Source organism: Pleurodeles waltl, chromosome 3_1, assembly GCF_031143425.1.
Source record: "Pleurodeles waltl isolate 20211129_DDA chromosome 3_1, aPleWal1.hap1.20221129, whole genome shotgun sequence".
NCBI classification, from domain to species: Eukaryota; Metazoa; Chordata; class Amphibia; order Caudata; family Salamandridae; genus Pleurodeles; species Pleurodeles waltl.
The window spans coordinates 1,971,043,596-1,971,070,065 of record NC_090440.1 but is presented as its reverse complement, the minus strand read 5'-3'; the positions used below and the strand labels follow the sequence as shown (position 1 = coordinate 1,971,070,065).

The following is a 26,470-nucleotide window of genomic DNA, read 5'->3' as shown; positions in this document are numbered from 1 at the left end:
CCGTACACAAAAATTACAAAAGCAGGCATCCCATCTAACACATACACAAATTATAACACATTTTATCTACTTTGCAAACAAGTATAAATTAAAACAAATAAACGGTTTAAATTTAATAGCCAGGCTGGAGGTTTTCTAAATTTAACTGAAGCCACACATTGCTCGTACTATATTCTGTTTGATGTACCTGCACTGCTCCTACTAATTAATCTGGGGATAATAATTTAATATTTAGCCTCAAATTTTAAATCCCTTGACATTTACAGTAAGTTTTAAAAGGTTCAATTGTACGTTTAGCCACTTAAAACACTTGATTAATCTGTTAATAATATTCACTTTTCTATGCAGTCTAGGATGCCCTGAGGAGGCTATGCAGACCCACAGAGGTCCCCAGACCACAGACTGGGAACCACCGAGTTAATACCTTTGGAGTTAAGGAGGTGGGTGGCTCGTAGTTTGTATCTGTGTCATGCACATTAAGTGGAAGACTCACAATCAGGATGCGGGACAACACTTTAGGGACTTTTAAACGGTGGGTAGATGGGATTGCGGCATCCTGGCAAAGGGGCATCGGCTGGACAACTAAGTGAGGGAGTGGGCATGCCATGCACTGTTCAGAACATCAGTGTGTTTATTTGGTGTTCAGCAGACAACCATTCAGCCAATAGGTGGCATTGGGATGTAACAGGAAAGACTGAATGGGGTGTGTGAGCCAGAGGGTATGTATTTGTCCAGGGAGCCAAGCAATGTTGATAGGCCAACTGAGAAGATGCTGTCATATTTCATTGCATGCATTACAAGGGTGTGAATCAGTGATCTGGCTCTGTGAGGATAGAAAATCCAACCATTTTGGTTATTTAAGAACTGAAAACAGGTCTCGATGGTAATAGGTTTATACAAATGACTCCCAAATTAGCAATGAAAGATGGAGATGATATTGTGAGGAATAAGATGGTTCTGGGCATTGCAAATGAAGTAAGATAATCTATTTTAAGTAGGAGGAATCTAAGTGCTATCTCAAGTAGGAAGGTGGCAAGACAAAGATTTAATACTGGAGATGCAGGAGGAATTTGGGAAAGAGAAGTGAATTTTGGTGTTTCCGTATAAAGAAACCATAATTCATATGAAGGGATGACGTTGCAAAGATAAGTTGTGCTAAAGTGAAGGGAACTTGGATCAGAACAGAACACTGGAGAATGTCCAAAGGTAGGGGATTAGGTGAAGTGAGCGGACAGGCATAATTAGACCTCTGTTACCTCAAATGCAGTCTTAGAGCATCCACATGTGTCAACTCTTTTCCTTTCCTACATGATGATGATCACGGCCACCATGATATGTCAAAGTTCCTTCTACTCAAGGATAGTGTTTTTTTAGTATTTTTGAAACTATTAAAAATGTGCAAAATCGTTTGAAAATTATTTCATAATTAGTGTTTGCATAATGTATAGAGGTGTAACTGATGAATTAATGATGTTGCAATTAAAGTGAATTGCCTAAGTCACTTAGAAGGCTAGCTAATGAGACAAATAGTTATGGCACATTTGTGTCTAAGACACTAAGGGCCTGATTACAACTTTGGAGGAGGTGTTAATCCGTCCCAAAAGTGACGGTAAAGTGACGGATATACCACCAGCCGTATTACGAGTCCATTATATCCTATGGAACTCGTAATATGGCTGGTGGTATATCCGTCACTTTACCGTCACTTTTGGGACGGATTAACACCTCCTCCAAAGTTGTAATCAGGCCCTATGGCTTCTAATATGGATAACATTTCTGATGTTCTGTTCAACTGTCATGCTCATTCCCCATCACATCAGTGTCCCACTGCAAGTTATCTCTCCCCTTGCCTCTGCGGAACACTAAGCTACTGGCGTAAATGTGATAGTGATGTACATTATTAGGAAGCCTGTATTGTGAATGAAGCTTCCACCCTGTACACAAAGTATAATTTTCACAGACTTCCGCCAGAAGTGTAGATGTAAACTTGAAGACTCTATGAGCCATTGTTAGAGGGACAGTTCATTTTTTTGTTGATCATCTCCAGAGGACGGTTGCTGAGGGAGAAGATGGAAGATTTTTTATTACCTTATGAAACAGGTTAGTGCTAATGTCTTTTTATTTACGTAAATGTTTCTGATTTGCCAATGAGCCCCTAACCATGATCATGTCATACTGAATTTGCATAATCTATTTTTAGAAACGGTGACTGATGTGTAAAAGTCCTTGGACCTTAGCTTTTCAAGTTTAGTTAGGATTTAGCCTGGGTTTAGTTATTGACGAAGCTTGGGTTATATGGGATTTTGAAGCTGCCATTAATACCGCAGTTACTGGAGACTATTTTCTATGTCCACTTGACTTAGACTATTAATGGGATGTGAATATACTCTTTGTGAGTTTGATACTTAGAGTACTTTTTTAAATGTTGTTAGTAGGGACTAATATGGTCTATGGTTTTGCATTTATTTTGTATTTCTGTATTTTGAGCCTTTACGGCACCTAATCCATATTCTCTGTACAGCATTTAACTTTTTCTGTATTAAAAATCAACTTTCTGGCCCAGAACTCAGTTCTTTAAGCTTCCAATATTTATTTTCTGTTTAACTCTGCTAAACTCTTATTTCTGATTAGGAGTGTACTAGATCGAGAGGAGTCAATGAAGACAACTCATTTAGGTAAAATGTCAGAGTATACAAATATTGGTGGTCAGATGATTATGGGGGTTTGGCTCCCACAAAAGGAAAATGACAAACATCCTGCTTTATCCAAAATTGCTACTCAAGCACCTTCGCTGCATACCATCCATGTTTGCAACCTGGCAAGGCAACCTTGTTTCCTGTCTGATATGTCCTATTTCTAGCACTTCCTACTTTTCTCCGAATAAAAGGTACCTGCACAAGCAGTACCATCCATCACAAAATCTCTGGTCATTTTTTTGTTGATATGTTCTCAGCCCCTTGTGTTACTAATTTTTGACCTTGATATTTCTCCTGGTTTTACCTCCTAGCAATTTCCAGTTTAGTTCCTAGTCTCTGCTCCTGTCCTGCCTCACAACTCAGTCTACACAATTCAACTGCAGACCAACAGACCACATCCAGGTATTGATACAGATCATAACGACATCTAGTTTTCTGTGTGTGCTATGGGCGTTTTCCTAAATATTCACCATTTGGCAATATCGGCTGCTTCCACACGGGTATCCACTGTGTAGAGCACTGCGTGGCAAAAGGGACAAGTCACTAATTTCTATCGCAAGACAGCCATCCCAAGAGGCGGAATTGCAGTGAGGTGCTAAGGCGCAGCACAGATATAGTCTTAGGGCAGATTTTGTTTATGAACATGAGGATTTGATGGTGGGAGGAGCAGAGTGGACCATTAACAGTCATGTAGATGGCAGCATGGTCCAATGGGCAAATACCTAGTAGGGCAGTAACTCCAATATTTTTGCATGAGGCAGAATTGTTGAGTAGGAGGCGAACTCCCACACAACAGCGGGCCACACTAATATTGATTTAAACTCCAACTCCAACTCAGTTTATTCGACAGATTGCTAAAAAATGGGACTGCCAAAAGCAGCATCCAGCATATGAAAGAGTTAACAGAAGACCGGAAGAGACCAGACACGGGCTGAATAAGCTATAGATAGGATATGAAATAGTAAGTAGGAGAAGGGACAGGGGCCAGGAGAGGAGATATGCGGACAGGCCAAACAATGAGAGGCTTGAGAGCTGGAAATAAGAGCTTTCAGCGAGCGAGTGTTTGAGAGAAGGGGGCTGCTAAAAAGGGATCGGCATGAGTTGTGATCAGAAAAGGGCACATGGGCTAGACTGTAGAAAGGGACTTAAGGACTGAATGAGCAAGAGAGGAGTCACGGGCCGAGTGAGTGAGAGAGGAGTCACGAGAGGAGGCACGGGCAGAGGGAGTCACGAGAGGAGGCACGGGCAGAGGGAGTCACGAGAGGAGGCACGGGCAGAGGGAGTCACGAGAGGAGGCACGGGCAGAGGGAGCCAGAGAGGAGGCACAGGCAGAGGGAGCCAGAGAGGAGGCACAGGCAGAGGGAGCCAGAGAGGAGGCACAGGCAGAGTGAGCCAGAGAGGAGGCACAGGCAGAGTGAGCCAGAGAGGAGGCACAGGCAGAGTGAGCCAGAGAGGAGGCACAGGCAGAGTGAGCCAGAGAGGAGGCACAGGCAGAGTGAGCCAGAGAGGAGGCACAGGCAGAGTGAGCCAGAGAGGAGGCACAGGCAGAGTGAGCCAGAGAGGAGGCACGGGCAGAAAGGAGGCAGAGTGAGCCAGAGAGGAGGCATGGGCAGAAAGGAGGCAGAGTGAGCCAGAGAGGAGGCATGGGCAGAAAGGAGGCAGAGTGAGTAGAGAGGAGGCACAGGCAGAGTGAACCAGAGAGGAGGCACAGGCAGAGTGAGCCAGAGTGAGTAGAGAGGAGGCACGGGCAGAGAGGAGGCAGAGTGAGTAGAGAGGAGGCACGGGCAGAGAGGAGGCAGAGTGAGTAGAGAGGAGGCACAGGCAGAGTGAGTAGAGAGGAGGCACAGGCAGAGTGAGCCAGAGAGGAGGCACGGGCAGAGTGAGCCAGAGAGGAGGCACGGGCAGAGTGAGCCAGAGAGGAGGCACGGGCAGAGTGAGCCAGAGAGGAGGCACGGGCAGAGTGAGCCAGAGAGGAGGCACGGGCAGAAAGAAGGCAGAGTGAGTAGAGAGGAGGCACGGGCAGAAAGAAGGCAGAGTGAGTAGAGAGGAGGCACGGGCAGAGGGAGCCAGAGAGGAGGCACGGGCAGAGGGAGCCAGAGAGGAGGCACGGGCAGAGGGAGCCAGAGAGGAGGCACGGGCAGAAAGAAGGCAGAGTGAGTAGAGAGGAGGCACGGGCAGAGGGAGCCAGAGAGGAGGCACGGGCAGAGTGAGCCAGAGAGGAGGCACGGGCAGAGTGAGCCAGAGAGGAGGCACGGGCAGAGTGAGCCAGAGAGGAGGCACGGGCAGAGTGAGCCAGAGAGGAGGCACGGGCAGAGTGAGCCAGAGAGGAGGCACGGGCAGAGTGAGCCAGAGAGGAGGCACGGGCAGAGTGAGCCAGAGAGGAGGCACGGGCAGAGTGAGCCAGAGAGGAGGCACGGGCAGAGCGAGCCAGAGAGGAGGCACGGGCAGAGCGAGCCAGAGAGGAGGCACGGGCAGAGCGAGCCAGAGAGGAGGCACGGGCAGAGCGAGCCAGAGAGGAGGCACGGGCAGAGCGAGCCAGAGAGGAGGCACGGGCAGAGCGAGCCAGAGAGGAGGCACGGGCAGAGCGAGCCAGAGAGGAGGCACGGGCAGAGCGAGCCAGAGAGGAGGCACGGGCAGAGCGAGCCAGAGAGGAGGCACGGGCAGAGCGAGCCAGAGAGGAGGCACGGGCAGAGTGAGCCAGAGAGGAGGCATGGACAGAGTGAGCCAGAGAGGAGGCTCACTCTGTCCATGCCTCCTCTCTGGCTCACTCTGCCCGTGCCTCCTCTCTGGCGGGGGACAGAGTGGGGCACAGTGAGCCAGGGAGGGGGCATGGGCAGAGGGAGCACAAGAGACCATCTGGGCAGAGTGAGCAGGAGAGAAGATGCGGGCAGAGTTAGGAAAGGAGACCAGGGCTGGGACAGCAGACGAGATGATAGAGGAGGAGAATAAACGGTGATTTAGCAAGAGATCAAACATGGGGTGACGTACCAAGAAATGAGGCATTAGATACATTAGGATTAAAGGGCACCTGGGCTGCAGTAGAACTAAATGGGTCAGGAACAGAGTTACTAGAGAGGAAAATATAACTTTGAAGAAGATGGCATGCTTGATGAAGCAGTAGATACATATAATACTTTTAGGCCTGATAATAGGAAACAAATTAGTTAAATGAATAGCGGGTAGAATCTAAACTGAATCAACATGTCTGAAAACAAACCAATACTGATTGTAAGGTGCATGATCAATTCCCTCTCAGCGAGACCACGATGTAAAAAAAAAAAAAAAAAAACTACAAAGTTACTGTTAGTTGACCTATTCATGCCTTCATTTCACGTTTTCCAAATATGATACTTTCATAGTTAAGGATGCATTCTTTTACATAGTACGCGTGCCTTGCTTTTACATAGTTCCAAAAGTAAGCAACCTCTCTCTGTCACATTGTTCACGTGTTTGTGTATTCATAGTTTGCATATACCATGTTGTAAGACGGTAAGACTCCCACAGAAAATGCCAGACTGACCTGCATAGCGCGTAGCATATTGGCCGTTTTAAGAATTCCTCTTTTAAAGGGGGATGACGAGCTGCTGTGGCATATTTTTCCTCACGAAATTAATGATCTCTGGAATGGCGTTCATTAAGAAAATGGAAGGTATTGTGAAAATGTTTATTGAAAATCCTTTGGTAAAGGGCATTGTCTCAGCAAACCTATTTTATTATGCTCCCGCATGCCTAAAATGCTGGAGATTAAACTTGGTTTCGTAGATATTGGACGCCACAGAGGAAATCAGATGAAGGCCACTGCATGTACGAGAAAGTATTTTATATTTTACACCCTCGTACTTGAAAAGCATGTTGTCTTGCGACCACTTTAGGGAACGAGTTTACATTTTTACACAAGTATAAGGTGAGCCCATATAGGGGAAATATTTTCCTGGGTAGTAATTAGCGAGGATGCAGTATAGTGGAGTGTATGCTGTGAAAGAGGGCCTTACTGGGCTGAGGATATTATTGGTAGGCCAAGCACTATTTAACTGAATAAACGTGATCTCCAGAGCCCCACATGCAAAGTTATACAGTCAGCCAATGTAAGCAATACTTCCTCCTAGCTACTGTGTTGACTTTGAAAAGACCATTTGCTAAAAGTCTAGCTCTCTCCGTCACCGCCTGCAATGAAACCTTAAATAAAGTCTTGAAAACATTTCTCATTGCAACTCTCTGCTGAAATGGCAATTAATATAATCTAGTGCTCTTACGGGAGCCACGCACATCCTGTGGGTTGATGGAAGCTTCTGCTGGTTCGAAGGCTCCTGTGCGTAGCACATAGTCTGTACTGAGTGCCATGGTGTTCACCCAGTGGGCGTGGCCTTGCAGTGTTCTGCAGAGCACCCCCTGCAACAAAGAAAAGCATTCAATACACCACACAACTGCAAAGGGAAGCAACGTCATCACATTAGGAAACAAGAGCAGCATTTGTGACCGGAGGGAGTCAGAGAGCTACACAGAAAAAGAGGTCGACAGATAAACGGAAGGACAGCAGAGTAAAAAAAAAAAAAAAAAAAAAAAAAAAAAAAAAAAAAAAGCAGAGAGAGGATGGAGACCAGGATCTAGAAAGAAGAAGATATGGGAAAAGAGAAGCACAGAAAGAGATAAAAGGCAAAGAAAATAGAGAGAAGCAGAGACTGCCTGGTAGAGATGACGAAAGAGACAGAACGAAAGACAGGCAGAGAAGAATGACAAGAAAATGTCAGTGATCGAAAGAGGTAGTTTGAAAGAAAAATATTTTTTTTTTTAAAAAGAGTAAGGAAGAAAACATGAAAAGGCACAGGGCATGTAGAAGATGAAGGGGATGGAGAAATGACGAAGTAGTAGACATGAGGGAGCAAGAGAAGGTCTACAACAGTGCTTAGATACATGCACGTTTAAACACTATAAATAAACAATAGAAAGTTTTAAAAAAAATGAGAGCTCGAGGAGATAACAGGAGAGGTGTATAGCCAGACAAATAGCTCATGTTCATTCAGTAAAATGACGTTTTGAGCCTATCATGGGCAAAACAGCCAAGAGATTGCCAGGGTTGGGGGCAGGGATTAAGATTCAGCCAATATTTTATAATATTTCAATATGTTATAATTTTTCAGAACTTAAGGGTCTTTAGTATGGCTATCTTTTTAACATAACCAAAACATCTAGACACATCTATGAATGTGAACAGGCAAATAAATCCTCAATCATCAGGGAGGTGGAAAGTCTACTCAGATCATTTTCACTCTTCAGCCTAAGAACACAAATGAAAGGCTGCTCTCTTTCAGAATAGGAGAAGCGGTAGTGGAGGCTGTCTTTACACTTTTCTTTGATTATATTTTTAGTCTCAAACCCAGTTTAAAAAAGACAGACAACAGACCAGGGAAAATCATGGTAAAACGTTGGACCAGTCTCAAGGCATCAGATAAAGTTATCTTCCTACTTATTTGCTTTAGGCTGCTGCTGTGCGCTACTACCACGTTCTCCAACAATCACTCTGCTTAAGTTCAGGACCTTTTCTATATCTCCATACTTACATCCTGGGCTCGCCAAACCTTGATTGTCCGGTCCTGGGATGAGGAGTATATGAGGCCGTCGCCACCCCATTTCACACCAGTTACACACTGAGTGTGGCTCGTAAGAATCTTATCACATTGCCCTGTGAAGGCATCCCAAATCCGCAGGCTGCAATCTTTCGAGGCACTGACCAGATAGCGACACTCAGGATTCCTAGGGGAAAAAATAGGTTTAAACTAAATATAGATCTCTCCCCATCAGAGCTGCAGACCTTCCTAACTTCTCGTCCGATAGGAGCAGACATACATTTTTTTTCCTCTGCCAATTTTTTTTACCTGGGTCTCCCAGGTAAATTTTGCCAACTCTGCAGAGATAATAGATTATGTAGGCTACGGCACGTCTAGATCTTATTATCTAGATTTGATAGTACATTGAGAACCATTAAAATGTTTCGAAAATTCGAAAATAAAACTCACAAAATGGGAGAAACGGTTACTGTTTATTATATGATAATCTCTCCTCAATAGCCCTGTATGGACGAATGTCGGGTGGGGGTGGAGGTTAGGGGAGTTATGCCTGGTTACCTGTTGTGGTCACTGGCGTGTGGATATTGGGAGGGTTCACAGAACTAAAGCCTGACATTTGCCTATGCCATGTTGCCAGTACAAATTAAAAAAAAATATTTAAAAAAGAAAATGGGAGAAACATCTAGAGAGTCACCAGAGTGACTTTTTTTTTTTAAAGGGGAACTAAAGCAAACGTGGAAGTGGACAGTGACCACTATACCACTAATGTATCTAGTTTAAGGGTGGTCCAGCTTTTTGCAAGCAATGTCTTTCACACTGTTCCAGGAGCAGGGAAAGGCTAGATGTGTACTTTCCTAAATGACATGCAGATCTGCCGGCTCACTCTTGCACTGCTCCAGACTGATTCTCAGTTTTCCATCTTCTGCCCCCTGCAATTGCTGCTTTTGTGCAGCGTAACTCACTTGCTAAAGGCAAGCTCATCTCACACAACCTCAATACACTCCAGTCTAGTTTTCCTTCCTCTTCACTGCAAGCTTGTTTGTTCTCAGTCAGTGCACTTCTGCAATGACCTCCTCCTCAAAAAGCTTCCCAGATCTTGCTTTCACACCAATGACTCGTCCTCTTTTGTCAGAAAAAGTCTACTTTTTTGGGTTGTTGTATGTTCACAGCTCCTTTCCTTCCATGCCTAGAGGTTCACTACTTTGTCCCTTCACCCCCACCTTTCATTGCAACTCTGTCCATCTGCATTTCTTTGGCTAGTTCGAACCCCAATTCTGTGTACGATTGCAGCTACACTTTCATCACTACCTATGCTGAACTGAGATATAATGTCAAGCATTAATGGAGCTTTAATAAGAAATAAATTAAATGTTATCACAAACATTGTCAAACTGTGCCCAAGTTGAAGTGTAATATATTAGAACACCCACTGTATTTCAAAGCTGTTACTTTGTTACAGTGGAATATGTTCTGGCCAACTGATATCAGACAATCCAAATATTGCACCAGCAGAGTGCACAGGAATTTTCCTTTCGACACTAAACCACCAAACACAAAACAAAACAGAGGGCTACTACTAAAACTATAGGCCTACTGGCAAATGAGGCATTTAAACCCTGCAGCACAACCTTGTTCAACAGACCAAGAAATATGCCAGGTGGTTTTCAAAGTGTCCAAGACATACATGACACCACCAATACACCACTCTAGAAGGCACCCAAAGACCTTCACCTTGACGTGACTATGTAAGGTGCAAAACAAATAACGTCAATAAAGTTGCAGGTTATCAGGACCGCACACTAATCTGCATAGAACACTGACTCAACGACACCCACCATCACTGGACTCCTCAAGCACACCTCAAACAAGGCATCCAGGAATCTGCACTAAAAAGCTGGACTTTATGGATGTAGTTGAGCACTCTCCACTAACATGCTGTTGTAACAAATGCATACACACTATATAATCATACGCACTTCATTCCCCAAGGTAGAAACCAAATACAGTGGCCTACGAATTAAAAGCCATAAGGCACAATCAGACTTGCAATAAATGTGATGGAACAGGTTTATTTACAGGCAAAACGTCCACTTTTATAAGACGCACATAATGATGAACTGAACTGGCTAAATAGGGTTCCAAAAATCAGTCTTTTATCATGAGCACGTTTAACAGAATTGTACTACTACCAATTAAGTAGGTCACCGTTGATCATTAAAAACAAAACAGAAAAAAAACATTATTTCTGTCTTATCTGCATTAAGATTTACATAGTTTTTATGCATCCACGAAAGAACTTCATTAGGAAGTCTTTAAACTTATCCCGAAAAGCACCAAGATTACTGGAGAATGAAAGTTTATCTGGTTATCACCCACGTATGAGAGGCCTTCAAATCACCAATTATGGATTCTAGAGGGCTCAAATATATGTTAAAGAGTGTAGGACTCTAGGATGATCCATTTAGCACCCCTAGTTTTGTTGAGTCGGATTTGCGGTATGAAGTGGAAGACAAATGGCCCGAGATATACTGGCAAGATAGTTGGTTAACCCTGCCAATGCAGAACCCTTTATCTCAATCTCTCAAATCTTTGAATCAAATTTGGGAGCAATATGGTGTTAAAGGCACCTGATAGGTCCAAAAGGACGAAGGCAGCTTTGCCATCATTATCCAAGATGGAAATTGGGATAATAGCTGACCTGTTTGAAGACTGCAGTAATTCGCAAAGCAATGGTGTGACTGCTACATTACCTAACTGAAGGATAGAGAGTGGAGAGGGATTAATAGTTGATCCTGATTGACAACTTGAAATCAGGTCTGTCATTCCATGTAGCGTAATGGGAGTAGAATCAGTAAGGTTGTAGGTCGCACCTAAGGATGTAGTCGCTTCCTCTTCAGTGTAAGCAATATCCTCTATTTTAGAACTAGGGAAATCTTTATGCAACTAATTTTTCATAGAAAAACGTAGATAAAGAATTGCATATTTCTTGGGAATGGAGGATGCCCTGATCCTGGGCTTTTGGGTGTGTCATTTATCTGGCTTCTGTGAAAACGTCCCTGGATGAGTTTTTGTAGCCTCAATCTTATTACTGTAATGACTTGTATTAGACTATGCAATGCTTGTGACATTCTCCATTTGCTGTATAATATGCATTTTTATCATGGTCCTCCTTTTTATCATGGTCCCTAAACAGTAATTCCTGGTTAAACCATGGGGTATTCCGGTTGTGAGAAGTGGGCTTTTTTTTCTTACAGGGGGCTTCAGGGGCTAGGAGGCAATCCATTAGAAATTAGTGATGAGGTAAGCTCTAATGCTTTAATTAAATTCCATGATCTAGTTTTAGAAAGGTCATTGTTATTGTTGACGTTGCCCTCAATGGAGGAAACAGTAAAAAGCACTACAAAGATATCTGTCCAAATTAAAGGTAACGGGGTCCACAGTGTAGATACTCATGTTTGAAACAATTACGTCCAAAATGTGCCTTGTAGAATGTATATATTGTTAAACTGTTTGATTGAGGCATGACATTCTTAAGAAATTGTTGTGCCAAGTTATCTGATATGTCATTCACATAACTGAAATCCCCCAATCAAAGTTAGCAGCTTTAATAACAAGGTAAGTGTACCTCTACTACCTCAGTGGTAAATGAGGTAGAGTAGTCTGGTACAATGTAAATTAAGGAGCTTGAGATCATGTTGTTACGACTAAGTTTGAACATTAAAAAAAGAAAGCCTGCTTTGGGAATGTTCATGGCGATATCACAAATAAATGTAGCATTCTGAAGGTATAAACAGAGGCCAGCATAACTATAGTGATGGGGTAACAAACTGTCAGCCTCCACACGTCATGTGGAACATTCTGAAGGCCGGGTATTGCCTCCGATTCTAAACCAAACAAACCATCAAGGTGCTGAAAATGCTGGTGTTAGAGCAAAGGACCTGCCAAAGAGTCCTCTAAAACCAAGATCTGTGTCTTAGTGATTTCATAACAAGACACATCCTAATGTTCTAGTAAATGATGCTTTGTCTCTGCAAAATCACACTATCCCCACCCAAACAAAGTAAATGCAGCTGTTTGAGACAAAGCTTAATGCGGCAGCTGAAGAACTTCTTTGATAACATAATCCATATGGCAGTGTATAATTTGGGCAAAAAGAACAGATGGATGAAATGCTGAACAAAGCAAACATTCTCCCCCAATCACAAAGAATTTGTGTTTAATCCATCGTTCTTTTGCTCACCATGCCACCCCAGTTTAGACTGAGCTATTTGCAAATCAGTCTTGACCCTGTTCCTCATGGGAACAGTCCAGCCCGAACTGCCAAGCCTGGTCCTCCCTGGAGCGGAAACAAGCATCCTGGGACCAGTTTCGAGGTATCACTCCTCATCAGCCAGGATAGCTTGATTCCAGTGGCACAGTGAGCACAGGACCCACGTCTGGGCATACCCTTCCCACTTATGGCAACAAATGCAAATAGAATAGATGATGGATGGAATGCTGAACAATGCAAACATTCACCCCCCCAGTCACTAAGGTCAGGGTTTTATCCATCAGTTTTGTTGCCCACCACACCACCCCAGTTTGGACCCAGCCATATGCAAATTCATCTTGACCCTGCTCTTCAATGGAACAGTCCAGCCTAAACTGTTCAAGGCTGATTTGCATATGGCTGGGTCCCAACTGGAATGGCATGGTGAGCAAAAACACAATAGATTTAGGCCCAGATCTCTGTATTAGGGGTGAATGGTTGACACTGTTCAGCATTCCATCCATCAATTGTTCTTTTTGCAGTGTATAATGTGTATCATCCCATATGGGGTCCAAAGCACGCCAAAAGAGTAACAATTCAATGAACTAGAATACAAAAAACACAAGTTATATTGAAGAAACAGTTTGTTGTGCCACCAAACTCGCCCAGCTCTCAGATGCCTCCTGCAGTTGAACTGGTTCCTCTCAATACACCCTTTGCACGGAGGCATGTATCATTCTGCTAAGCAGGCATTGTGGTCTACTCCTACCTGAGTGACTTCTTTCATTATGTACAGAGGACACGCTCCACAGCAATTAAGTAAATCATTGGAAATCACTTTTAGTCTATGTACTTTCAAGTACAGAATTTTGACAGCAACGTCCAGTGAGAATGTGGGCAAGTATTAATTTCATTTATGGTAATAAGTGTCTCAGCAAGCTCAGTAGTATGAATGCAAATTAGCAGCAGCAGAACAGCTCTTCGTGCAGTGTGTGGAGGTATTCGGTCTCATTTTTTCCATCTCATTCAAGTGACAGAGAGCAGGAAGCTTCAAAGCCGAGCACCACTACTTTCCTGCTAAAAATACTGCTAGTTTCTCCATCACCAAATTACAGATGCTGACTAAACAAATGCGTGGAACAATAGGATAGCACATTAATTAGTTTTACTTTTGAACTTTCTATGGAGTTTAAAATGCATGCAAGGGTAACATGCCTCTTGCAAGAATATGCAAAAACAACAAAAATGCCTTAATATCTTATTTGTTCACCAGCATTTCTTTTCTCTCTACAACATATAGTAACCTAAAGGAACCCAAATACAGCATTTTTTTGTACTCTTAATTCGGTTGCCTGCCCACTCCTCCCCTTTACAGTGCTATGCTCTTTTTTGGCTATTCCCAGTAGTTTGTGTTTAGGCCTCCATACCTTTTTGTCCACATAAGCTTTCTACATCAAATGTCTATCCTTCTTTCACAACATCCTGGGGATTTCAAAGTACCCAGGGGTTGTGGATTCCCCTGAGGGGAATTAAAAATTAGGCAAAATATAACTACATTTTGTTTTTGTGGTGAAAAATGGTAAAAAGTGTTGCAGATGAAAGTGATTGTTTTATTTCCTGCAAATTGCATCAAAGGTTTGCAGTGCTAACATCACCATCTTCCCAGCTACCAGAAACAGGCAAACTTGATTCAGAAAACCAGATTTTTTTTACCACAGTTTTTGCGTTTTACCGGGAAATAGCCAATTTTTCGAATTTTTTGTGCTTTAAACCACCTTCCAGTTTGTAGAGGAAAAGGGTGTGAAACCCATGGTGGATCCCAGAAAGCTATATATTTCTGGAAAGTTGAACACAATTCTGCAAGGAGTCATTTGTGTAAATCCTTCAAGGTTTTCCCCAAAAAACTAAGGCCCTCAAAGACCGCCAATGCCACGGGCGCCAAAATACCGCCAGTGCTGGCCCAGCGGAAAAGTCACAACACTGAAGCCGGCTCGTAATCGAGCCGGCGGCAATGTTGAGGTGCAGTGAAATGCGCGATGGGGCTGTGCCTGGGCACCCCTGCACTGCCCATGCTAAGTGCATGGGCCCTCTGAGTCCCCCTTACCGCCAGCCTTTCCATGGCAGTGTTTACCGCCATGGACAAGCTTGCGGATGGGGGACTCAATCCCCAGGGCAGCGCTGCCCTGGCGGATTACGACCACCAGGCTGCCATCTAATAATACACCATCATCTTGCCATGGATCTTCAACATATATCCTGAAACCCCTAGGAGTTCTATTGGCTGATACAAATGTTCACCAGTACCCAAATTATATCCAGCCATATATGAAGATATGCCCAGTCCCAGCTTTAACTAACTCAATGGAGGCATGCCTTGACACCATCCAGGCTTTGATGGCCATGAGCTACCTCAAACTAAATCATGATGAGTGTTTTAATTGCAACTGGGAGCAAGAAAAAGGGAGCCTAAGAGGAAATTGACTAGATGAATCTGGAAGGCTTCAAGCCATGACTAATCAACAGTGCCAATCTCAGCTAAAGGCATACTTCAATCATATGACAAAAATGCATGACTTTGCTCACCAGCGTAAAGCCCTTTCTTTCTCAGAACGACTTCATCATGGCTGTCTAAGTGCTGGCACTGCCTGAACTTGTTGGAGTCAAATCTCCCCTAATCAGCATCCAAGAAACTAATCTGATGCCCCTGGAAATCATTTGTCATGCTTTGGGAAGACTCAAAGTCCTCTGAATGTTTACCAGTTAACTCTGGCATTCAGAGACCTCTAATGCCCAAATAGACTTCAAGATGTACTGTATTACAAACAAAAGCAGTCAGCGAGTGTATTCTGCCATACCTTTACTTAAAGATCAGAATGTCAGGGAGAGCATTCTGGAGCAGCAATATCACTAGAATGTAGAGCAAGAATCACAGAATGGAGACGATTAGATGGCTGACTCTCTAGCTACATTCCTAAAAGTATGTAATTCGATGATCTCAACTAAAAAACACCCAGAATTGCGTCTGCTCCACTTCAGAAGAGAACTGAACACTCCACCCTTCAAACAAACCTGGTTGCCAAGCAAGCTTTCCCCTCTCGTTTACCATACCCATCTGAAAAAGCCCAACCTTTCATTTACCCATTACCTCCATACCACATCCTTCTGACCTAGACCCCACACCCTCTTTATTATATCTTCACAACTCTGATACTTCCTCACTCCAGCTTGCATCATCCCTTCACTTTCTCACTTGTACAGTTCTTGGTTGCTTTGTGACTAAGTTTGAACTTAGTTCACAGAAACTTGTATATAAAATTAAATGTTACTTACCTTTAACAATAGCTTTGCAGAATCAGACTTTTCAAGATACGGCATGCTGTACATTATTCCAACATCTAGTTGCTGGGGCTGGAAAACCCTGTTCGAGAACATTCAAAAATGCTTTGGGCGCCAACCATAAGCCAAGTAAGGAAAATGTCACTTACCCAGTGTACATCTGTTCGTGGCATTAGTCGCTGCAGATTCACATGCTGTGCATAGTCCGCCGTCTGGTGTTGGGCTCGGAGTGTTACAAGTTGTTTTTCTTCGAAGAAGTCTTTTCGAGTCACGAGACCGAGGGACTCCTCCCACTTCGGTTCCATTGCGCATGGGCGTCGACTCCATCTTAGATTGTTTTCCCCGCAGGGGGTGAGGTAGGAGTTGTGTATGCTAGTAATAGTGCCCATGCAATGGAATGAATACCTATGTACCAAATGAAGGTTAAAGTAATATATTTACAAATGTACAAATGTTGAAGATATACTTCCAAACGGCTACAGGCTCCCGGGGAGGCGGGTGGGCGCATGTGAATCTGCAGCGACTAATGCCACGAACAGATGTACACTGGGTAAGTGACATTTTCCGTTCGGTGGCATGTGTAGCTGCAGATACACATGCTGTGCATAGACTAGTAAGCAGTTATCTCCCCAAAAGCGGTGGTTCAGCCTGTAGGAGTGGAAGTAGTTTGAAATAAAGTTCTTAGTACGGCTTGCCCTACTGTGGCTTGTTGTGCAGATAACACATCTACACAGTAGTGTTTAGTACATGTATGAGGCGTAGACCATGTTGCTGCCTTACATATTTCGTTCATTGGAATATTTCCTAGAAAGGCCATAGTAGCACCTTTCTTTCTGGTTGAGTGTGCCTTTGGTGTAATAGGCAGCTCTCTCTTTGCTTTAAGATAGCAGGTTTGGATGCACCTAACTATCCATCTGGCAATACCTTGTTTTGAAATTGGATTTCCTGTATGAGGTTTTTGAAAGGCAATAAATAGTTGTTTTGTCTTTCTAATTACTTTTGTTCTGTCAATGTAGTACATTAGTGCTCTTTTGATGTCTAATGTATGTAGTGCTCTTTCAGCTATTGAATCTGGCTGTGGGAAGAACACTGGTAATTCTACTGTTTGATTTAAGTGGAACGGTGAGATAACCTTTGGTAAGAATTTTGGATTTGTTCTTAGAACTACTTTATTCTTGTGTATTTGAATAAATGGTTCTTGTATGGTAAACGCCTGTATTTCACTTACTCTTCTTAAAGATGTGATGGCAATGAGAAATGCAACTTTCCACGTTAAGTATTGCATTTCAAAAGAATGCATGGGTTCGAAAGGTGGACCCATGAGCCTTGTTAAGACAATGTTGAGGTTCCATGAAGGAACAGGTGGTGTCCTTGGTGGTATAATTCTCTTTAGGCCTTCCATAAACGCTTTAATGACAGGTATTCTAAACAGGGAAGTTGAATGAGTAATCTGCAGGAAAGCAGATATTGCGGCGAGATGTATCTTTATGGAAGAGAAAGCTAGATTGGATTTTTGCAAATGTAGTAAATATCCTACTACATCTTTTGGAGACGCATGCAATGAATGAATTTGATCTTTATGGCAGTAACAAACAAATATTTTCCATTTACTTGCATAGCAGTGTCTAGTGGAAGGTTTTCTAGCTTGTTTTATGACCTCCATACATTCTTGTGTGAGGTCTAAGTGTCCAAATTCTAAGATTTCAGGAGCCAAATTGCTAGATTCAGCGATGCTGGGTTTGGATGCCTGATCTGTTGTTTGTGTTGTGTTAACAGATCTGGTCTGTTGGGTAGTTTGACATGAGGTACTACTGACAGGTCTAGTAGTGTCGTATACCAAGGTTGTCTTGCCCATGTTGGTGCTATTAGTATGAGTTTGAATTTGTTTTGACTCAATTTGTTTACTAGATATGGAAGGAGAGGGGGAAAAGCGTACGCAAATATCCCTGACCAATTCATCCATAGAGCATTGCCTTGGGAGTACCTGTGTGGGTACCTGGATGCGAAGTTTTGGCATTTTGCGTTTTCTTTTGTTGCAAATAGATCTATTTGAGGTATTCCCCATATTTGAAAATAAGTGTTCAGTATTTGGGGGTGAATTTCCCATTCGTGGATTTGTTGGTGATCCCGAGAGAGATTGTCTGCTAGGTGGTTCTGGATCCCTGGAATAAATTGTGCTATTAGGCGAATATGGTTGTGAATTGCCCAATGCCATATTTTTTGTGTTAGGAGACACAACTGTGTCGAGTGTGTCCCCCCCTGTTTGTTTAAATAATACATTGTCGTCATGTTGTCTGTTTTGACAAGAATGTATTTGTGGGTTATCATGGGTTGGAATGCTTTCAACGCTAGAAATACTGCTAACAGTTCTAAGTGATTTATGTGAAACTTTCTTTGATGTATGTCCCATTGTCCTTGGATGCTGTGTTGATTGAGGTGTGCTCCCCACCCTGTCATGGAAGCATCCGTTGTTATAACGTATTTTGGCACTGGGTCTTGGAAAGGCCGCCCTTTGTTTAAATTTGTACTGTTCCACCATAGAAGCGACATGTATGTTTGGCGGTCTATCAACACCAGATCTAGAAGTTGACCCTGTGCCTGTGACCATTGTGATGCTAGGCACTGTTGTAAGGGCCGCATGTGCAACCTTGCGTATGGGACAATGGCTATGCATGAAGACATCATGCCTAGGAGTTTTAATACTATTTTTGCTTGTATCTTTTGTGTTGGATACATGGCCTGTATTAACTTGTGAAATGTTTGAACCCTTTGTGGACTTGGAGTGGCTATCCCTTTTGTTGTGTTGATCGTCGCTCCTAAGTATTGCTGTGTTTGACACGGCAAAAGGTGTGACTTTGCATAGTTGATGGAGAAACCCAGCTTGTGAAGGATTTGTATAACATAATTTATGTGATGTGAACACTTTGTTAGCGTGTTGGTCTTGATTAACCAATCGTCTAAGTAAGGGAACACGTGTATTTGCTGCCTTCTGATATGTGCAGCTACTACTGCTAGGCATTTTGTAAAGACTCTTGGCGCAGTTGTTATTCCGAATGGCAACACTTTGAATTGGTAATGTATTCCCTTGAATACGAACCTTAGGTATTTCCTGTGCGAAGAATGTATCGGTATATGGAAATACGCATCTTTTAGATCTAATGTTGTCATGTAGTCTTGCTGTTTGAGCAGTGGGATTACGTCTTGTAATGTGACCATGTGAAAGTGGTCTGATTTGATGTAGGTGTTTAGTGTTCTGAGATCTAGTATTGGTCTTAGAGTTTTGTCTTTTTTTGGTATTAGAAAGTACAGTGAGTAAACTCCTGTTTTCTTTTGTTGACGTGGTACTAGTTCTATTGCGTCCTTTTGCATTAATGCTTGAACTTCTAGTCCTAGAAGGTCTATATGCTGTTTTGACATATTGTGTGTTTTCGGTGGGACGTTTGGAGGGAGTTGGAGAAATTCTATGCAATAACCATGTTGGATAATTGCTAAGACCCAAGTGTTGTTATTTCCTCCCAAGATTTGTAGAACTGGCTTAGTCTTCCCCCCACTGGTGTTGTGTGAAGGGGTTGTGTGACTTGTGAGTCACTGTTTATTTTGAGGGGTTTTGGGACCTTGAAATTTTCCCCGGTTTCTTGGGAATTGGCCCCCTGTGTATTGTCCCCGAAAACCTCCCCTTTGATATTGTCCCTGGTAGGTAGGTGGTCTTGTTTGTGAGGTGCTGGTTTCTGTGGGTTGACCTCGAAACCCTCCCCTAAAAGTTGTTTTACGAAATGTGCCAAATGTGCCTCTGCCCTGCGGGGAGTAGAGTGCGCCCATGGCTTTGGCTGTATCGGTGTCCTTTTTTAATTTTTCAATTGCAGTGTCGACCTCCGGCCCAAACAATTGCTGTTCATTAAACGGCATATTGAGCACAGCCTGCTGTATTTCGGGTTTGAACCCAGATGTGCGCAGCCATGCGTGCCTCCTTATCGTGACTGCAGTATTTATTGTCCTTGCAGCTGTTTCCGCTGCATCCATGGAAGACCGTATCTGATTGTTCGAGATACTTTGTCCCTCTTCCACCACCTGGTGCGCTCGTTTTTGGAACTCTTTGGGGAGGTGTTCGATGAGATGTTGCATCTCATCCCAATGAGCCCTGTCGTATCTCGCCAAGAGTGCTTGTGAGTTGGCGATGCGCCACTGATTTGCCGCTTGTGCTGCAACCCTTTTTCCCGCTGCATCAAATTTGCGGTTCTCCTTGTCCGGAGGTGGTGCGTCGCCTGATGTATGCGAGTTGGCTCTTTTACGAGCTGCCCCCACAACTACTGAGTCTGGTGTCAGTTGTGATGTAATAAAAACAGGGTCTGTGGGCGGAGCCTTGTATTTTTTGTCCACCCTTGGAGTTATGGCTCTGCTTTTAACTGGCTCTTGAAATATTTGTTTCGAGTGCCTTAGCATTCCTGGAAGCATGGGAAACCTTGATAATGGCTATGGGTGGAGGACAGGGTGTTAAAGAGGAAGTCATCCTCAATAGGCTCCGAATGTAGCGAGACATTATGGAATTCGGCTGCCCTAGCTACCACCTGTGCATATGATGTACTGTCCTCAGGTGGTGACGGTTTAGTTGGGTACGACTCCGGGCTATTGTCAGATACTGGAGCGTCGTAGAGGTCCCATGCATCCTGATCATCCTGGCTCATTGTGGTATGAGCTGGTGAGCGTGTTAATGGTGGAGTTTGTGCCGGTGATGCATGAGTTGATGGTGGTGGAGAGGGTGGTGGAGTTACCTTCTTTACCACCTTTGCTTGTGGTTGCTTGTCTCCTTGCTGGAAGTCAAGTTTCCTTTTCCTTTTGATTGGGGGAAGAGTGCTAATCTTCCCTGTATCCTTTTGAATAAAGATCCGCTTTTGCGTGTGATCTGGCTCAATTGTTTGTAATTCCTCCTCAAATCTGTGTTTTTTTAGTTGAGAGGACAGTCCCTGTTCCTCTGAGTAGGAACCAGTTTTCGGTTCGGTTGCCGGGTGTTTCGGCACCGAAACCGTGTCTCTGGATTTTTTCGGCTCCGACAAGATCTTTTTTCTTTTCGGCGTCGTGCCCTCTCGGTGCCGACCAACTTCGGTGCCGCTGTGTCGGTGCCGAATTTTTTCTGCGTCACTCTCTCGGTCCCGAGATTGCTGCGTGCCTGTATCTCGACCAGAGTCGGATGACTTCGACAGCAGCTTGCCCTTTTTCGGTGCCGATGGACGGTCACCTACTTTCCGGGTTAAGCCATTGCCTGTTGGCGGTGGCGTCCCCTGGGCTTTGTCAGTCTTTTCGTGTGATTTTTGTTTCGACGTCTTACTCACGGTTGGTTGTCCTTCGACGTCGAATTCTTCGGAATCCGACTCGTGGATGGAGAAAGTTTCTTCTTCCTCCTCCTCGAACCGTTGTTGTCCTGTCGGCGTGGACGCCATCTGCAACCTCCTGGCTCTTCGGTCTCTGAGCGTTTTTCTCGACCGAAACGCGCGACAGGCTTCGCACGTATCTTCTTTGTGCTCGGGGGACAGGCACAAGTTACAGACCAAATGTTGATCCATATAAGGATATTTATTATGGCATTTAGGACAGAATCGGAACGGGGTCCGTTCCATCAGTCTCGATGTTGCACGCGGTCGGGCCGACTAGGCCCCGACGGATGATCGAAATTACCCCGAAGGGCTACCGGAGCTCTTCAAGATTCGGTGTCGATTTGTTCTAACTAACCCGATACCGAATGAAACAATACCGACGAATTTTTCCGAGATTCTGACTAACTTTCCGACCCGAAACACGGAGCGAAAAGGAACACGTCCGAACCCGACGGCGGAAAGAAAACAATCTAAGATGGAGTCGAAGCCCATGCGCAATGGAACCGAAGTGGGAGGAGTCCCTCGGTCTCGTGACTCGAAAAGACTTCTTCGAAGAAAAACAACTTGTAAGACTCCGAGCCCAACACCAGACGGCGGACTATGCACAGCATGTGTATCTGCAGCTACACATGCCACCAAACATATAATTTATAATGAACAGCCCATTGAGGGTGATGTGTGAAGGCATTATCTTGAAATTACATTCAGGAAATGATGCCCTATTTAGTGAACAATTTTGTTTTACTCTTCAAAGAAATGTGTGAACATCTGGGATGGTAAAGAATGACATTCTCCGTGCACTCTTCAAGTACCACATTCACTGTTAAATGTACTCTGGTAGATGTGCAACTCAAGTGAGTATCAAATCAGATAGAGTAAATACAGTAAAATGATGTGTAGTGGACGTGGGTAACTCTAGTGAATTTCTGACAATGTGATAACATGCTTTAATTTTTGGAGAATACCACCTTTGTGCTGTTGGCCTTCAAGCTTCAAACATCTTTGTGGCAGATAAGCAACTGCATTTATAGGCATTTGAGTTGTTCATTCTCTACTGTCAGTACATTTGACAATATTGATAATTACTAATGTTGTGACACTTGGAAACACCAGACGGTGTGGTCTCTTGTTTAAAAGAAGACTAACAGAAAGAGAAACTCCTCTTGTTCTTCCTCAGTTTGTAGCCCACAAGTACCCACAAGGTCTCTTAAGCAAGACACTCAAACAAATTTTGTCGAGAGGAGATTAAATGAAGGGCACATTTCCGGATCATGTGCAAAAGAATCCTTGGTAAGTTATACCCAAATATGTTCCATCTCATTAAAGTCAGGTTGTATCTCCTCATTTAACAATTCACTTATTTGGTTTTTGTTGAGATTTTTCCCTAGCTCGGTTTTTGGTTTAGTTTCTTGGGTATTGCATAAGATTTCAAGGTTTCCATAAACAGTTTTTCTTTTTTCGTTTAAATCAAATTGAGTTTTTGTGATGTCTAAAGGCTCCAAAATCAACCCCACAGGACTTTAGGTTGGAATTGTCTTGGCTACTGCATAAAAGTGATCACCTTTTTTCTGAGTCCATTCGGTTTAAGTTTCCACTAAAAGCTTTGTGGTACATTTCAACATCAAGAGTGTCTTTCTTTTACCTGCTTCAAAAAGGTAGAGCTGTCTTTTCAACATTAACCATCTTGAAAGTGCAAACATGTTTTAAGCATTTTAACTCTTATTTTCTGCTCTGAAACTCTTTTTGACTGAGGCAGTATAAGTTTAAGGTTTTCACAAAGGTAATGTCAATTTTCAGGAACAGAAGTTCAGAGAACTAGACTCTTCATCCTGCTTCTCATCAAAGAAACAGAAAATTGTAAATGTACTAGTTTTGTACACTCTATGCCACATTTGCCTATGCTGATGCTAAAGTCCTGAAAGGCTTACTCTCAAGCCTCCATCACATCCCCGATCCAGATATTTGATCTCAACACTATGACTTAGATGGCCAAAGGATTTCTTTGTGGAGTTTTCAGTTTCAAAAAGGGCTTTTCTCACACAGAGTATCATTAAAGTCTAGACAGAGGCTTCAGCTGCAGACACCTTGCAAATCTTCCTGTGTATATGGACAGTGACACATGGTAGAGTCTAAAAGATTCTCTCTTTATCATTGAAAACAATTAAATGACATAGAAAGACATCCTTCCAGAGCCCTGATTCCTGCACAGCCCCCTTCCCTTTAAATTCCTAGGAATTGACTTTCTCGTACACTAATACCTTCACTCACAGCAGCTCCTTCAGTTTTCTGTTCAATGGTTCCAGAAATACATATAGTTAAGCTCAGAGCTTGATGGCAGAAAACAATCTTCAGATGGTAATCATGAAGTGAGACAGTCTGGGTTTATAATCAATATCATTCCAAAGTCTTTCAGACAGCACCTATGGTAGACTCTCAACTTTGTCTAAAAGAAATTCCAACATGGTTATCTAAAACCAACTAGAGAATGGATCAATACTGCACAGCATGTGAATCTAGAATAGGGTGAGTTTTAAAGTAACAACTATAAAAGGGAAGCCAAGAGTAGGTAGACAACCATAGATAGTGACCAATTTCGTGCAATCTAGCTTCCTGGATCTTAGCCCTTTTCATGTCCATCTGTTCACATCAAACTGATCTAGACAAAGAAAGGGATGATGATTGGGTTCATAAAGATGGACACTGACTGATTACCCTTAAATAAGTCAAAATGATGAACCACTTGTACTACCTTATACGTTCAGTCTCGCTCCCTCTAGACTAATGGGAAGGTTTTAGGGTGTGAGAGCACAGGAAAAAACAAACAATCTATTTATTATTCTTAATCATCTAGCCAAGTTTGTGTTTTGCCCGGACTGAACGCCCACAAAGAAGACTTATAAATGCTGCCCACAGATATCTAAAGAAATATGGCACTGGAAAGAAAATGAAGCTGTTTTAAAGGCACCAGTATGAGCATCAATGGTCTTTAAAGGCAAGATACTGGCCACAGCATAGTAAGAACCAAGCAACAGAAATGGGTCTTTACTTGCAAAGAGTGGGTACCATACATAAAGAGAGATATATTGAAGACAATGTCATTTGTGCAGTCAACGTCAGAGAGACTTGCGGGCAATCAGGTTATTTAATACTTTAACTAGCTGAAAGGAAAATGAGTAAAGGAAAACCTATCTCACTGATATTGAAACTTGACCACAGCTGGAGCAAGGAAAACGTAGGGCTAGTCGTAAGAACAATCTTATTTTTAGTAAAGTAAAAAAGAAAAAAAAGTGTACTATATTCCATACCCAGCTGTAATCAAATACCTTCATGTTACCAGTTCAAGCTAAAGGACAGCTACAGCTCTACACCCTGTATGCAACAATACGGAAAGAAAAAATATTCCGTTCCCATACTGCATGGTCTTTTTACTACGGGAAACAAATAAATGTGTCTCGCAAAATGACACTTCAATACAGTGATTTGAAAGGATTAAAAAAGTTCCTTTTTTGCCTATGGTGGCTAAATAGGATCCAAAGGAATCCACTTCAATACGGTTCTGGCCAAGTGGGATACAAAAGGACAAACGATCATACTAAGAAAGTCCCAAGTAATTGACTTTTCTATCCAAGGACCAATGGCAAAGCCTTAACCACTTACATTGACTCCTATTAGAGTGCTTTTCAAGGATTCCTCATGAAGCTTCCTCAAGGACTGTAAACTAATTCCTCAGGACGAAAGTGGGTAGGATCTGCAACTGAGGGAAAGGTTGAACAGCTTACACTTCCCGCATAGTATTCAATTTGCTCCACCAATAATGCCTCTGCAGAGGAAGAAGGCCCAGCACCACAACCAACAATGTTGTTCACAAAGCTCACTAGCCCTTCTGACATCCCCAGCACACTGAGATAATCAGAAAATCTGACAAGCCACGATCACATCAAACTTTTTTGGGGTGTGCTCAAAAACGCATGGTCTACAACCCAAAAACACTGTGCAGAGGTACAACATGGTCCACATGATTTTAAAGATGTTTGAGTGCCAGATCTAAGAGATCATCTCTCAAGAACACGGCTACACAAAGAGGGGCTGGCATAGCCATTATCTGAATCACATTCACAAAAATCCATGTCTCAGCTAATGAATGCATAAATGAATGGTGAAGTATACATTAAATACAAATGATCTTCATATATTCAACAGTGTACCACCATCCAAAAAAAAAAAAAACTCCTTAACGCCTTCACTCACACTAAACAATTCCTCCCACCCTATTTCCAGATAAATCTAAAATTAGATATCAGAGCTTGCAATGCAAGGTACTCCATTTACAAGATTCTAGCTCACATTACACAAGCATAGGTACACATCCTTAAATAGGGTGGCTTTACTCAAACCTACCTACACTCTAGTAGAATGGCAAACAGCTAGTTCACATATAATTGTCTCCTTGTGAAATGGAATGGCAGACTACTGGAGTTGAAATTAAAGATAAATCAACTTCCAACAACTGCACACACTAAATGATTAACGCTTGGGGAACAAGCATTTTCATACCTCAAATCTTCTACTCACTTTATGTATGAGGAAGGCAAGGAAAACGTTTGATATTTTACACTCAAATACAAAGGATGGGCGCACATAACAATTGCACTAGAAATTTTTACTTACAGGTGGAGAGGTTCCCAGCACAAACAAGTTATCCACTTTGAATGTCCAATCAGCACTTTCCCAATCTGTTTCCCTGTACTTGGGTCCCACAGAAATATCTAAGCACAAGAAATAAAGATTAACACAACTGTGACCAATTAGTATTTCACTGTGTAACAGAACAAACATAAAATGTTATTGGATTTTAAAGGTGTGGTTGGTAGGAGCAACATGTCTCAAACCCCTATAGCTATGGGGGTTCGAGTGCCAGGCAATGATACAAACATCAGGTGCAGGCCCATTCACTGTGAAGGAATAAGGGAACATGCCAAGCAATTATAGGTGGGAAACACTTAAGCTGGAATGTCGTGGAAAAACTATGGGACATATACATATCATAAAACTGTAAAATGGTTGAATATTTAAAATGAAGGCCACAGGATGTTCCTTCTTTATGATGAAATTAACACCCTCGCCCTCATGACCGAAGGATGCAGTAATGATTTGGAGTCTTTAGACTCCACCAGCAACCTGTTCCCACAGTGTGCCTCAAACCTTCAAGTAATAAAGTCGAGCATTTGTATTAAATATATCCAAACCGCAACAGAA

The 26,470-nt window shown here is 43.0% G+C and overlaps 1 protein-coding gene across 2 annotated transcripts in view; it reads right to left on the bottom strand.

The window, feature by feature from the left end:
- The window catches only part of NLE1 (notchless homolog 1), a 158,837-nt gene that overhangs the window by 75,854 nt on the left and 56,513 nt on the right, over positions 1 to 26,470 (bottom strand). For both annotated transcript variants that reach the window (XM_069226354.1, XM_069226355.1), the window contains 3 exons: positions 25,883 to 25,980; positions 8,255 to 8,447; positions 6,950 to 7,085 (listed from right to left, as the gene is read on the bottom strand). In XM_069226354.1, the coding sequence (XP_069082455.1) occupies positions 6,950 to 7,085; positions 8,255 to 8,447; positions 25,883 to 25,980 (427 nt within the window). The remainder of the gene's footprint in view (positions 1 to 6,949; positions 7,086 to 8,254; positions 8,448 to 25,882; positions 25,981 to 26,470) is intronic.